At 42.4% G+C, this 13,266-nt stretch overlaps 1 protein-coding gene across 1 annotated transcript in view; it reads left to right on the top strand.

Annotated features, from left to right (window-relative positions):
- Positions 1-13,266, top strand: part of CPXM2 (carboxypeptidase X, M14 family member 2) — a 66,164-nt gene that overhangs the window by 21,373 nt on the left and 31,525 nt on the right. The window contains exons 2-3 of the mRNA XM_031597347.2: positions 1,996-2,105; positions 6,244-6,383. Coding sequence (XP_031453207.1) covers positions 1,996-2,105; positions 6,244-6,383 — 250 coding nt within the window. The remainder of the gene's footprint in view (positions 1-1,995; positions 2,106-6,243; positions 6,384-13,266) is intronic.

Genomic DNA, 13,266 nt, shown 5'->3' with positions numbered 1-13,266 from the left:
TGAACAATGAGATAATACACACAAATACATGCAGGCTTTTTTTTTTTTCCCAACATCCTGCAGTTTAAGAAACCCTGCCTGCAATCCACAAGAAATCCCAGAATATGGCAGCTTTACAATGTTAAGAGTATTTCAGTCTGAATAAAACCTAACCCAGTTCTTTATACGTACACTGGCACTGCATGTCACATCTGGGAAGGTTGAGGAGCCTCAGCCAGTATGTTGCTGGTGGAGATGGTTGTTTGTACATGGGAAATATTCTGCTTTTTCATTAATTCCCTTCAGAATCTGCACATTGCCCCCCCCAGCCTGTATTAGGCATGGTATAAGCATGGAGCAAGTGATGTGTAAGTGGGAAGGCAGCTTGCTCTGGCTACTCCTGGGTAGTGCTTTAGCATTGTGAGGGTGTTCGCAGACTCAAATATACTGCAGTGCAAAAAGGTTTGCAGGATTACCTGTGAGATTCATTTCCCAACCTGTCTGCAGGACTGAACTTGCTAAAGGAAGGCAGGCAGTCCCCAGCTTTGTAATTTACTCCCAGTAAAGATCTGTCAGAGCCTGAGACTTCTTCCAGTCTCAGTGCAATGAAAGATGGAGCAGTCTGGAAGGAAATGCAATTAAACCAATCTGCCAGTGAAACCCGAATCCTCCGAGCTGCTCCGTCCTCTGATTCTCCTTATCCATCCTGTCTCTTCTCTGCTTGGGGTAATTAGATTGAAAGCTCTTCAGAATGAGAAACTGTCTGCTGCCTGTCTCTTGCGTACCACTACGATTGCATAAGAAAATACATTTGTAATTAACGTTTGTCTTTACCGCCTCTGATGAAGACATAGAACTTTGGCCACTGATTTCTGTGAGAACTTTCCTAAGGATGAGCATACAAATGCTAGCACAAATAGCATGCAATAGTTTTCCCGAGGGATTTTGGGTGGTTGTGAGCTGAGCAGGAGCGTGGCAAATCTTGTATACGTTTTGACAGTTTGTGCACAGTAATACAAAACCAGTGTGAGAGTCAGACCCGGCTAAATAAGCACCAAGGCACTGCTTCCCACCTCTGCCATGTGCAGGCTTTCCAATCCTCGTCAGTGCTGAATGCAGGGTCTCTGAATCGTGCCCTGTTGTACCATTCAGATGCTGCCAGAATGCCTCTGTGCTTTTGTCCACCTTCTGCAGAGCACAGAGTGCACCTCCCAGCCCAACTATAGTGTTTCCAGGACAAATATGCTGAGGACTGTGAGAGACACAAACACCGGGGTCATCTCAGACCACAATGTTTTCTCTGAAAATAATGAAGTAGACTCTTTCCAACACCTTATCTTCCAAAGCCAGAGCTCTGGGCTCTAGCTTGCTGCATTCCCGGCTCACTGTTCGGGCAATGGCATCTGCTTTTCTTTCTTTTTGCAATTTGGAGCCCGGAGAGATGGCCCCTTGTTGCAGAATTGCCCTCTTTGTGCTCAGTCATTACCTCTGTAGCTCAGCAGTCGGCCTCCCGGACCTCTGTAACAGATGCTATTGTGCAATGTGAACGACTGTGATTGAACTTTCCAGAATGGATTTTAATTAGAACCATAACTTCATACAGTAGCTTGGAATGAATACAGGGGAAAAATCAAAACGAGATGAAAAAGAAAAATGCCAAAAGACAGGAAAATAAAAGGCCATTCTCTTGGCGTCTTGTACTGAAACACACTGGACAAAAAATATTCTGCATATCTGTGAAAGACAAAAGCATAGAGCAAGCAATATTAATTTTACGCGAGTGACAAAAAGCCAGATCCTCACTGGTGTAAATCAGCATTGCTTCATTGGTTTCATGAGAACTGCCATTTCTCATCGACTTCACTGGTGCTGTGCTCGTTACACCAGCTGAGAGCCCAGGCCAGCTTGGCACAAGTGAAACCTAAACACTTGGAATGCCTGTTTACAGTTTGCTTTTTAAAAATAAATCAATACATGTGATATATATTAAGTTTTAATAAATCTTTTGTTTTGTAGATTGTCCTCCACTTGGTCTAGAGACACTAAAAATTACTGACTTCCAGCTCCATGCCTCTACAGCAAAGCGATACGGCCTCGGGGCCCACAGAGGAAGGCTTAATATTCAGGTAACATCCATTTTGCTGCTAAGTGGGAGAATGGCTTCAGGTTGTAAGGCTACATAAAGGGAGCCAGTGGATGGTTATTGGTTCTGACTGCCTTGACAGCTCATGTAATTCAAGTGAAGGGGAAACGCTGGAATTAGAGCAGTGAATAGGGTTGATGGATCACCCTTAAAGTTGTGGGGCTTATTTCCCAGGTTATACAAGTCACGTGCTGAGGGTGCAAACCCCAGCAGAGCTCTGTGGGTGAGCAGAAGTGGGTGCTCCCTGCGTGGCTGCAGGAGCATCTACAAGGAGCATCTGTGTCTACAAGGAGGCTCCCACTACCAATGACTTTTGTCCATTTGCCTGCAGTTAATGACAGCAGTTAATTGGAAGTACTGACTCTAAGTGAAGCTCTTGCCCTGAGGCTGCTTTGCAAAGGCAACGAATATGCTACAAAAGATTCTGCAATTCATAAGCCACAGGCAAACAGTCTGCTTTCTCTGCTTTTATTTAACGTTAACACGGGACAAAAACTCTATTTCTCTATTTCTTGTGTTTCTCTTTTTTAACTTCAGTAGCTATAATGGGTTGGTTTTTATCAGGAGGCCCAGTAAATCAATCTGCAGTCACTCCAGCAGTAGAGCCAGCTTGAGTGGAAGGGGCCCAGGTGCAGCAGTTGGGTGCATGTGAGGTCCCACCTGTGGGCTCTGCAATATAGTTCTGCTGAAGGCTGAGCAGTTTTCTGCTTCTCAGAAAGGGTGGTAATGCTGCAACGTGCTGCTCTGTTCAAGGAGCGTTCAAGAACTGTGGAGATGTGGCTCTGAGGGATGTGGTTAGTGGGCATGGTGGGGATGGGTTGGGGTTGGATTGAGGATCTTAGTGGTCTTTTCCAACCGTAATGATTCTATAAAACTATATATATCAAGAACTGTGATGCAAATCTCTGAGCTCTGTGTTGGCTTTTTCATGATCTCTAGAGGTCCCTTCCAATCCCTACGATTCTGTGATTCCGTTAAAGTCCATTTTATTTACAAACATAAGAATAACATATGGGTTCAGACCGGGAACCCATCTAGCTCAGTATCCCATTACCACCAGTAAACCACCTTGAAGTAAATAGAGGAGAGTCTTTGATATGAATGATGGTTCTCCAAATGGTCCGGAGCCTCCAATGGAAGCTGAGGGAGCAGTCTTCTGCTGGGAAATGAACAGCAGGCAGCTCTTCCTTCCCAAAGGTATGTGAGGCTTAGGGCAGGCTGGCTTGGTTTCTTTTGGTGTCCTGTCTCCCAGGTTCCTGTGGCTGCACTGATCTTCCCCTATGTTTGCCTGCTGGTTATAATAATAATGCTTCTGCCAGGTCTGTGATGACAGATTCTGCTCATTTATTATACAAAAAAAGTTTTCCCTTCCTCAAGGCTACAACTCTGTGCCCTCCATGCAGTGCTGTGGGGTCTTGGCTGGAAGCACCTTTGCTCCAGTGCCAGCTTAAATGGGAGATTTTCTCTCTTTGGTCTAAGATCTTTGTGTAGAAAGATTGTGCATTTTACTTGGTTGGCTGGTTTGTTTGTTTGTGGATTCTTTTTCCCTGTGAGCACAAACTTCATAATGTCACACTGCTGCTTGATACAGATTTTCACACTGTCATTTCCTTCAGCTGCAAGTTCTACGTGGACTGATTCTCTTAATATGCAACAGCTATTTTTGCAGTTCTCTGGTACATGAAGTAATCTAATCCTAGGGCTCTAGAAGGCCTGTATACAAATAATGCAACAGCACCCAGCTCACGGTGAACTTCGACTTCAGTGACTGCTCTGCTGTATTTTCTTGTTGAGATGTTGCCTTTTTCTCTGCTACAACCTTAGCTCTAAATGGAGATTTCTAATAATCCTCCAGTCCACAATTTTCTCCACTACTGAAAGCTTATCTGTATGCTATAGACACAGCAATTCCCCAATCCCCTTGACCATTAGGAGTTACCACAGTGTCTGGCACTTATTTCCCTTTAGATACTGCTCTCTTTGCAATCAGCTAAAAATTAGCAGCGCTTACATTTTGCAGCTCTCTTCGTGTACCTTGCTTTTCAGCATTAAGTTTTAAGACTTGTGAATTTCAGTCACGCTGCTGTGGTGTGTATGCTTCTCACCTGCCAGGCTTAGCAGGGCTGTGTAATGCCCTCTAGGATCTGCTTCTGCAGAACCCTGTGTTAGGGAGCACCTGATGTTGGATGCTGGAATTCCAACTTCTCTGTCTTCCTTGAGGAGTATTTGATTATAACTGTTATCATCTTTCAGGAATGAAAGTTTTCCAAATGAATGTGATATTAATTTAAACTACTGAATAATAATTCTCCTCTTTCTGTCTTCTCTTTCTAATGTAGAGGAAAGGTTCACAACCCAACGAGCATCATGCTAATGGGCAGCATTCTTAGTCTGATTGAGGACTGAGGGTCTCAGCCACAGCAAAGGGAGACATGGGCAGAACTGGTGGAATTTCATCAGTGAGCAGGGGATTAGCATGATGTTGGTTCAAGGTGCTCTGCAGATTGTAATGCTTCCTGGCAAGCGTTACACTGGTTTTCAACCCTAAGGCTCCATCAAATTCCATCTTATTTTAAAATGCTCTGAAACTTTTGCTTGAAAAAGGTTCTTACTAAGGCAGTGATCATGTCTGTGTTGTGTTTCCCACTGTTCAGGCCTCCTTGAAGAATTTCTCTTTTGCTAATGGAGTTCCTCTCCACGAAATGTGCTTTCCCTTGTATATGAGCTTTGCTTTTTAAGATACTGGAGTGAGGACAAAAAAGTAGGTGGCTTCATATAAATTTGGCCAATGCAGGAAAATTAATAATACTTAAGCTTCCCTGATCTTAGATTTGAATGCTGTAGAAAATGAGAAGCCTCAGCAGTTGAATCTGTGTCTGCTTTGCAGTGCTCTCTTCAGATGTTATCAGACTTAGGCTGGAGAAATAGGATTGACAGCTGTCTTTTTGTGGATTAGACCAATCCACCACCTGTTTTGGTAGAAATTGTGTGTAAAAATGGAGACAGACAGACACATCAGTCTTTGATATCATTACCCAGCTATAGCTGTAATCTCAACCCAACTATGGCTGTAATCTCAATCCAACGATGGTTATAATTTCAATCACAATATAGAATAGCTGTATGTCAGAGCTTAAAGGAGTCTCTAATACACATTTTCAAAGTTTTCCATACTCTTCCTTTCTATTTGGGAAATATTTAAAAATATCTTTCCTTGGAGTTGCATGGATGGCAATGATAAACCCACATTAAACACAGATGATATAACATAAAAATAAATGTAGCCTCTGAGAACCATATGGAGAAGCTTCTGTGCTTTCTATGACAGTAGCCAGCTTGATGCAGAACATTTCCTCAGTTTCAGTAACAAGATAAATATCTGAAGACCTTGCATGACATGTTTCTCTGACTGTTATTTCTTGTGTGCTTAGATTGTGCAAAATAAAAATATCTTGTGGCTATCTCTCCTTTGAAAATGTGTAGAAGACTGCTTGTGGGGTTTAATGTTGATATAGTTCAGAGTATAGATTGGTAAGCAAGCTGGAGTCCAGCAGGGAGCTGGCAATCCTGAATCCTTAAACTTAATTTTCTGTAAGGCTTGAAAACCCCTGATGTTGAAAATTTAGTGGAATGAGAACTGGTGGAAGACGGCATTGCTGTTTCCATATGCTTTACGGTCTCTTTTGCTGATTCTGGAGGAGGAAGAGTTAATTCCACCACAGGCTATTACTGAAATGGAGCAGAGATCACTTTTTAGGACTTCCATCACTCTGAAGACCATGTGGATGATTTGTTTTTGGTGAAGGCTCTGTCAGGCCGCAGGCACAGACAGGTGGACTGGACTAGACTGAAGTTCTGTTTGTGCTCTCTGAGCTATATTTGTAAGTAATGGCTCTCAGGTTTTGAAGGGGTTTTGCAGAGTTCTTTCTCCCACACACTTTGAGCAAGAAAACATTTTGGCCATTCCATATAACTGTGGAGAATGACAGTCTCAGGGTGCTTAAAATTGAGCCAAAGGAGAAAATGAAATGAATGATGACTTCATGTTTTCTTTTCTTTTTCCCAAGAAAGACCTTTGGTTTCCTGGTTCTGATTTATGAAGAGTTCTGCTTTCTTTTCAGGCAGGTGTTAACGAAAATGATTTTTATGATGGTGCTTGGTGTGCAGGAAGAAATGATCCATTTCAGTGGATTGAAGTAGATGCTCGAAGGCTAACAAAATTCACTGGAGTCATCACACAAGGAAGAAATTCTCTCTGGTCGTAAGTACATGCTTGATTTTTTTTTTTTTTTTTTTTTCCTTGAGATTCTGAGCTTTCAAGCCAAAGGATTCATGCTGCAGTGTGCTTCTGTTTTTCAAGAAAAAGAAAGAATGGAAATGATGCATGAAGTTGAGTATTGAATGGAGGAACACTGAAAGGCAAAGTGCTTGTGTTTAGCATAAAATGCAACTTTAAAGATAGCAAACTTTTATAGTCATTATTTTCATCTGTTAAAGGAGGCAACGGGTTATATGCCTTTATACGTATTTAGCCAAATTTCATTGTGTTAAGCTTTCTAATTCTTTTCCAGAATTAACTTGATTAGCTTATCATATGAAAGAGTAAATGGTAAAACTCCGAGACGGTTCTTAAATTAAAACAATTTTTTATATCCTTACTTTTTGTTCTAAATTTATAACAACCCAAACCCATGCAGAAGGTTTTGACCACGAGTGAGCTGATTGGTAGCAGGCATGCAGTTTGGGCTTTATGGATGGGAGGAAGACTGTGCATTTAGAGTCTACTTGTGATGAAGATTTTAAGGAGAGCTTGCAACAAGTCAGGCAGCAGCCTAATTCTGTTGTTGCAAAGAGGCAATCCAGCCATGTATAGCCCAGGTCTACCACATTTGGTTCCCCAGTTGCAAAGAGTTGTATGCATTTGTGTGCACTTACTCATCTGTGGCCTGCTTCTGAGTGTAGCAACCCAGATTGCTACGATACAATTGGAATAAGATGTTAATTGTATACCAGGAGCAGAGCAATCAGCTGGCGTGAACAGGAACTGGAGGTGAAGGTTTATCTTCTTCCTGATCTTTGTACAATGTTCACTCAGTCTTGCTTAACTTCTGGTTGGGTCTCACTGTATTATGTGAGCAAATTCCCTGCTTGTGGAGAGAGGCCTTTTCCAGCAAGTGCACAGGAGACGATTGGTTTCTGGTCAGATCCCTCATTAACAAGACCTGTGTGATGCACAATAAAAGGGAAACATGAAAAACATCATAGCTAGGAAAAACATGAAAAAGATATAATTTTCCTTCTAGTGTTTAATTTTCTGATATTTCGTTTCTTGCAACAACAGAGTGGAAGCAGGAGCCTTTTTGGCAATAGGATTTCTATATTTATTCCACACTGTTCTGCATTGGATAATTACAGTAGCAAAGGCTTATTCTTTCACGTATTCATACTCTTGACGTTGCTATTCTCATCAACACCAGCACTGCACTGCTTTATCTTGTCACACTGCTATTTTTAGTTTGGCTGTATTGTGAGTTTGCAGACTCGATGTTCTATTTGTAGCTGGTACTGTCTGGGTTTTTGGAGAGGCTTTTTTTTTTTTTTTTTGGTTTTGTTCTTAACACGCCCCATGAAAAGTTGGTGGGCAGAATGGTGATGGCCTTCAGGAGGATTGGGGCTGATGCTGGGAGAGCTGATCCAGGCTCTTCCTGAGTTGTTGCTCAGCTTGCAATGAAATTGGCACATTTCTGCCTCGTGGAGCAGTGATGCAGTGGGAGGCAGGTCAATATCTCCTGGAAAGTGTGGCTTCTCTTGTCAGTGTCTGGTGCAGTAGGCATGGTAGCATGGGTTGATGATTGGACTAAATGATCTAAGCAGTCTTTTCCAATCTTAATGATTCCATGTTTCTAATTTAGTTTGTGGAAGTGGTCTCCCTCAAGTTCACCTCATTTCCTCGGCCCCCATCATCAGATAGAAGAGATGAAATCTCTTTAGTTGATGTTTGGCTCATCTTTTATACGTGTCAGTCCCTAGATTTTAAAATTAACTTGATACTGATAGAGGTACCAAAATAAGATTTTCAATACGCAGCCTTCATCTGGACCAGGACGGATATTCTATGATTTCCAGCATCACAGCACTTGGTGACAATGTGTCCAGAGCAATGTCGGGTCCTACTTTCCAAATTAGCTGTAGTGGAGCATCCCTCCAGCAGCCAAGGTAGTGAGAGGAAATTAAAAACATGAAACCCTGGGGTGGACAGGAGCTGCATGAAGAGAAATGGAATCTGGAGAACAGTAGAGACTGAGCGTGAAGCAAAGCATGCCTTGGGTTGGAGTTGAGGAGCACTGGTGGGTACATTGGTACTCGTGATGGTATCAGGACTGCATCAGACAACATCCTGGTGGGACTTGTGCTCCTGTGGGCAGGTGCTTTGGTGAGTGTTCTATTACAGTGGGCACGAGAGACAAAGGAGAGACACATTATCTTCCTCTTATGCTTTGCTGCCAGTAACAAAAAGCACTACTGATGAAATGAGTTTGTAGAAAAAGATGTCGTTATGCTACCTGAGGCATCTTCCCAACTTTATGAAGTTATGTGACAGGAAAAGTGCATTCATAGATAATAGAAACATGGGTATATTGGAAAATAAGCTTATTTTGGGTAGGAGAGACAGAAAACAGCCTTCTCTTCTGTGTTGTATTAGAAGCAAAAGCCTGCCAAGCCTGAGAGCCAAGGTAGGATTTTATTTAAGCCTTGGAGATTTTCCCAGCATTATATAAGAAAGTCAAGACACCAGGATATGTGTGTGCTAGGTTCACCAATGCTATTATGTGATACAGATTAAGAATCAGAAAAAGCAATTTTTCTGTCTTCATATTGAACAAGAAACTTGAACAAAGCGGAAAAAAAAATTACTTAAATGAAAGTCACCTGTGAACTACTGCCCAGATCAGATTCATACCTGTCCCTTTAACTTCCTGCAGCTGACTTAATGGGGACATGTAATGACAAGGAAAGGCAGGCAAGGACACTGCACTGAGTGCTGCAGGAAATCACTCTACTCCGCGTTGTGAGGCTGCAATACTGGAGCCACTGGGAATCTGGCCTTTGATTCTGCAGCTACTTCTGATGCTGTAGCCAAAGCTAGCTTGCTGGTGCAGGAAGCAACCCTTTACTCCTTTATAACAGCTCTGGCGGCTGTCATCTGGCTTTGCTGATGCCTGCTCCACCCAAGCAGAGATGGTCTCTTCACCTCAGCCTTGTTTAGCAGTTTTAGGGACTTCACAGGAAATGGATTCTGTCAGGTCACGCCTGACATAATGCAAAGAGCACAAAAATGCATGAAGCTGTCACCCTTCGTACTCTGATAGGAACTGCTTCACCTTAGTTTGTCCTCTCTTAGTTTCACTTCCAAAGTTGCCTTTTTTTGTCTGCCTTCCCAGGGCATTTGTGCCCGAGCTTGAGACATGAGAGCATTAAGGAGGACGAGGCCAATGTGCTGAAACAGCTCTTGAAAGCACACGTGACCTGACTAGAGAAAGAAGCCATGCTTGGTTAGTAATGAATACTTGAATTGTTTAATCATTTCCTTTATAGAGAAAAACACTTCTCAAAGTCAAATTCTGTACTTGAGCTGTGTGGCTGCAAATTCCATGACAGCTACTTGGAAATGAATTGTTCTGCTTTTCTCTCCCTCTCCTGTCACAGGCAGAAACAGGCCTTGCATGAAACCTTTGAACAGGGAGGGTCTTTACCAGTCAAAGCAAATATGTGCACTTGGTGGGTGTTGCAGTTTGAGCACCGCAGGCACTCCTGAGAAACCCAAAACCGTGGTAAAAGCACTCTGTTTACCATCATCAATACCAGCTGTGGGTTGGGCTCTCCAGAAGATCTGCAGATGTTGAGTTTCTGAGGCAGTGGGGAACAATTTGGAGAAGCAGGGCTCCTTTCTGGCTTCCATTCTGATGAGATGTGGAACTCAGGTGTGCTGCTCGTGTGGGCTGGCGTAAATAAGATCTAACACCTTGCAAGAGTGTGGGACACCCACTTCTTCCTATGAACTGAGCACGTTTGGGGATTAGCATCTCATGGCCCTTACCACACTGCTTCGCTGTGAATATCATTGTTAACAGAAGGATGTTACTGAACTCTGTTTGCAGAGCTGTTTTGTTTGCCTTTCAAGAAGGTCGTGTGAGTGATGTAACCTTTTAGAGATGCACGTGACATCCTCTTCTTAGAGACTGAGGATGCCAACAGATCCAATCTAGCTGAGCTACCGGAAGGTTTATGGCTGAGTATTTGGGGGAAAAATATAGTGTGTAATTCTCTTTAATTCTGCCAAAATTCTTTGAGTTTTATGAATTATGTATCTTTAAACAACTGTTCCAGGCTGAGAGGGACACTGGAAGCATCACAGTGGAATTGGGCCGTGTTTAAAGCAATGATGTGATAGTTTAAAATATGCACTCTTTTGAGAGAGGGGAAGAAAATATTAATCACTCTTAGCAGTTTGACAACATGTTTCCCACAACCCAAATAATCTTGATAGCTCAGTGCCATCTTTCGTGTTGAGAAAAAACCCATATGTTTAAAGAGACTTGGTGTGTTAATACAAAGCTTCAACAACTTCGAGGTAGAGGATGTTTTGATTTTTAGAGTAGTGGATGAGATGTTTCAGCAAGTTATATTTGTGATGATACATTCTTTTTAAGTTAATATTTCAAACATGCTAAATGATGCACTAATATTACTTGTCAGAAAATAAAGGGACAATGTAAAAAAGCATGGCTGCAACAAGCTGTGCAGAATGCTCATTCTGGAGTAAATTTCGACAATTTAGCAGGAGAAAGTCAAAATACTTGTAAAAAAAGAAAAAAAAATATATATATATATATATATATATAAACTCACATGCAAAACATTTAATTTAAGAAAACAAGTGAGGAAATGGCAGTTCTCAATGCCCAGTGTGGGTAGAGGTCAGTCTGTATGCCTTCTTGTGAGACTGGGGTTATTCCCACCTGTCTGTTACTCTTGTGGCACACTTCATAGGGATATCAAATATCCAGCAAACTTGATTTTGTATCTGATAACCTGTGTTAAAAACAGAACGCTTGCAGTTTGCTAGGGGAATAAATTTGCAGTATTTTATAGCCCCTTCTCAGGCTTTTCTGTATGCGATGCAACCCATCGTGACCCCCAGCATCTCTCTTTATAAACCATTAGTAGGGAACAGCAGGTCTGCAGCAAGGTTTCTAGAGATGCAGCTGAGGTTAAACTCAAGTCAGTGCTGTTTATTTGCTGCTGATTTGGGTGGTGCAGAATGCTGCTTTTTCTTGACTCCTGAGCTAAATGTGTTTCCCCACTTTCTTGTTACTGCAATGTTCACCTCCATTTCCTGAGGAGCCAAGACTCATTTCTATGGGAAAATTCTTAAGTGAGGATTCCAAGATGGTAAAATCTGATGCTTGCAAGAGGGTGAAATTTTCTTCCTTCCTCCCCTCTTTAGCCACTTGTTATGTCTTAGTAATACTAAGATTGTCTTTTTGATGAGAGAGTCTCATCAGCATCTTTGGTATTCCAATAATCAGGAATTTATCAGCGATAGCCCAGTGTTGCACCATTAGCCTTTGGGACAGCAGAGTGGTTATTTATTGGTATTTGAGTTGTTGCTACAGATACCCAAGAAAACAATTTGCACAGTACGTGAGAAGAAGGGGTAAAATACAGAGATAAAACAAACCAAACACAACACTGCTTTGGAAGCACAGTGGAATAAATTGTAAACATGGTCCAGCTCACGAGAACAACAGACATGTTTGGCATTGACTTCCAAAGCAATGCCCTTTTTCCCCATGTTGAGGATTTGAAAACAGACCCTGAATAACAACTTCAGCAAATTCAATGAAAATGTCTCAGTGTTTTATCCACATCCTGTAATAAAATAGGCAGCTGCTATGTACGGACACAAACTGTTAAGGCACATTAAATCAGCGTGAGCTGATATTGGCCCTGACTGGGTGACAGGACTGCAGAGATTCTTACAGCCTCCCTGAAGTCAGGTTTCACTGAGTGAGTTCCCAGTCTGCTGACATCATATCAAATACACCATGCAAGTTATTCAACAATCTGATTTCAGTGTCACTAGTTATCATCACAGAATAGCTTGGGTTGGAAGGGACCTTAAAGATCAGCTAGTTCCAACCCCTGCCCCGGGCTCATTTCTTAACTCTGGCATGGTGGAGATGCCTTGTGGGGGGAGAGCCTGCCCTGCTCCTGGGGGTGTTCAGAAGGGGAAGGGTACTACAATAGGAAGCTTTAAACCAAATGAGCTGAAGCTTTTAGGAAAAGGATATACCAGATAAATACAGGAAACAGATTAGTCACATGTATTACCCACAGCATTGATTTGTATATTTTTAGTGTGAATTATGCCTCTTTGCAATGAGAGTGGCTAAGTGTGGGGTTACTAAAAGGCTATTGTGCAGCTGCTCCTTTTCCCCTTCCCAAGCCAGCATCCCTCCTGCACACAGCAAGAGCTTGGCCATGTCTTTGTGCACACTCAGTAGGCAGGAGCCCTTCCAGCATTGCTGTAAGTGTGCTCAGAGCTGTGCACACAAGTGGCAGTCTCTGCTGGTTACCGTCAGAGCAATCAGAGGCTGATTGTATTTAGTAGATATAAAAGATGGGAAAAGGTGTGGTGGAGGAAGAATTTCAAGCACGTGCAGATCCCTTTGCAAGGAGTGGCCTGTGAATAAAAAGTGTTAAAATTGTAAAACCTTTGAGGCCAAGGATATCTTTGAGGCCATACAATGTTTTTAAAGTGTGAAAGCATAGTAGTGATGGGAAACAACTACAGCTGGATTTCCACTGGCACTGCTGCCCAGAATTATGTGTTTCCCATCCCTGAAGGTGCCCACATCTATGGATGGGCCCTGGGCAGCCTGAGCTGGTGGGGGCAGGCAGCCCATAGCAGGGGTTGGAGCTGGATGAGTTTTAAGGTCCTTCCAACCCAACCATTCCATGGATTTTTCAAGGAAGGCCAGAGACTAAAATCTTATAAAAACCCACTGTAAGATGCTGCTATTGGATGGGAAATACATTTACAAACTCACTGAGAAGAGACTTTGGGAAAAAAAAAAATA

The sequence above is a fragment of the Phasianus colchicus genome, chromosome 8 (genome assembly GCF_987193195.1).
Source record: "Phasianus colchicus chromosome 8, bPhaCol1.hap1.1, whole genome shotgun sequence".
NCBI classification, from domain to species: domain Eukaryota; kingdom Metazoa; phylum Chordata; class Aves; order Galliformes; family Phasianidae; genus Phasianus; species Phasianus colchicus.
This window is presented reverse-complemented; position numbering and strand designations above follow the sequence as displayed.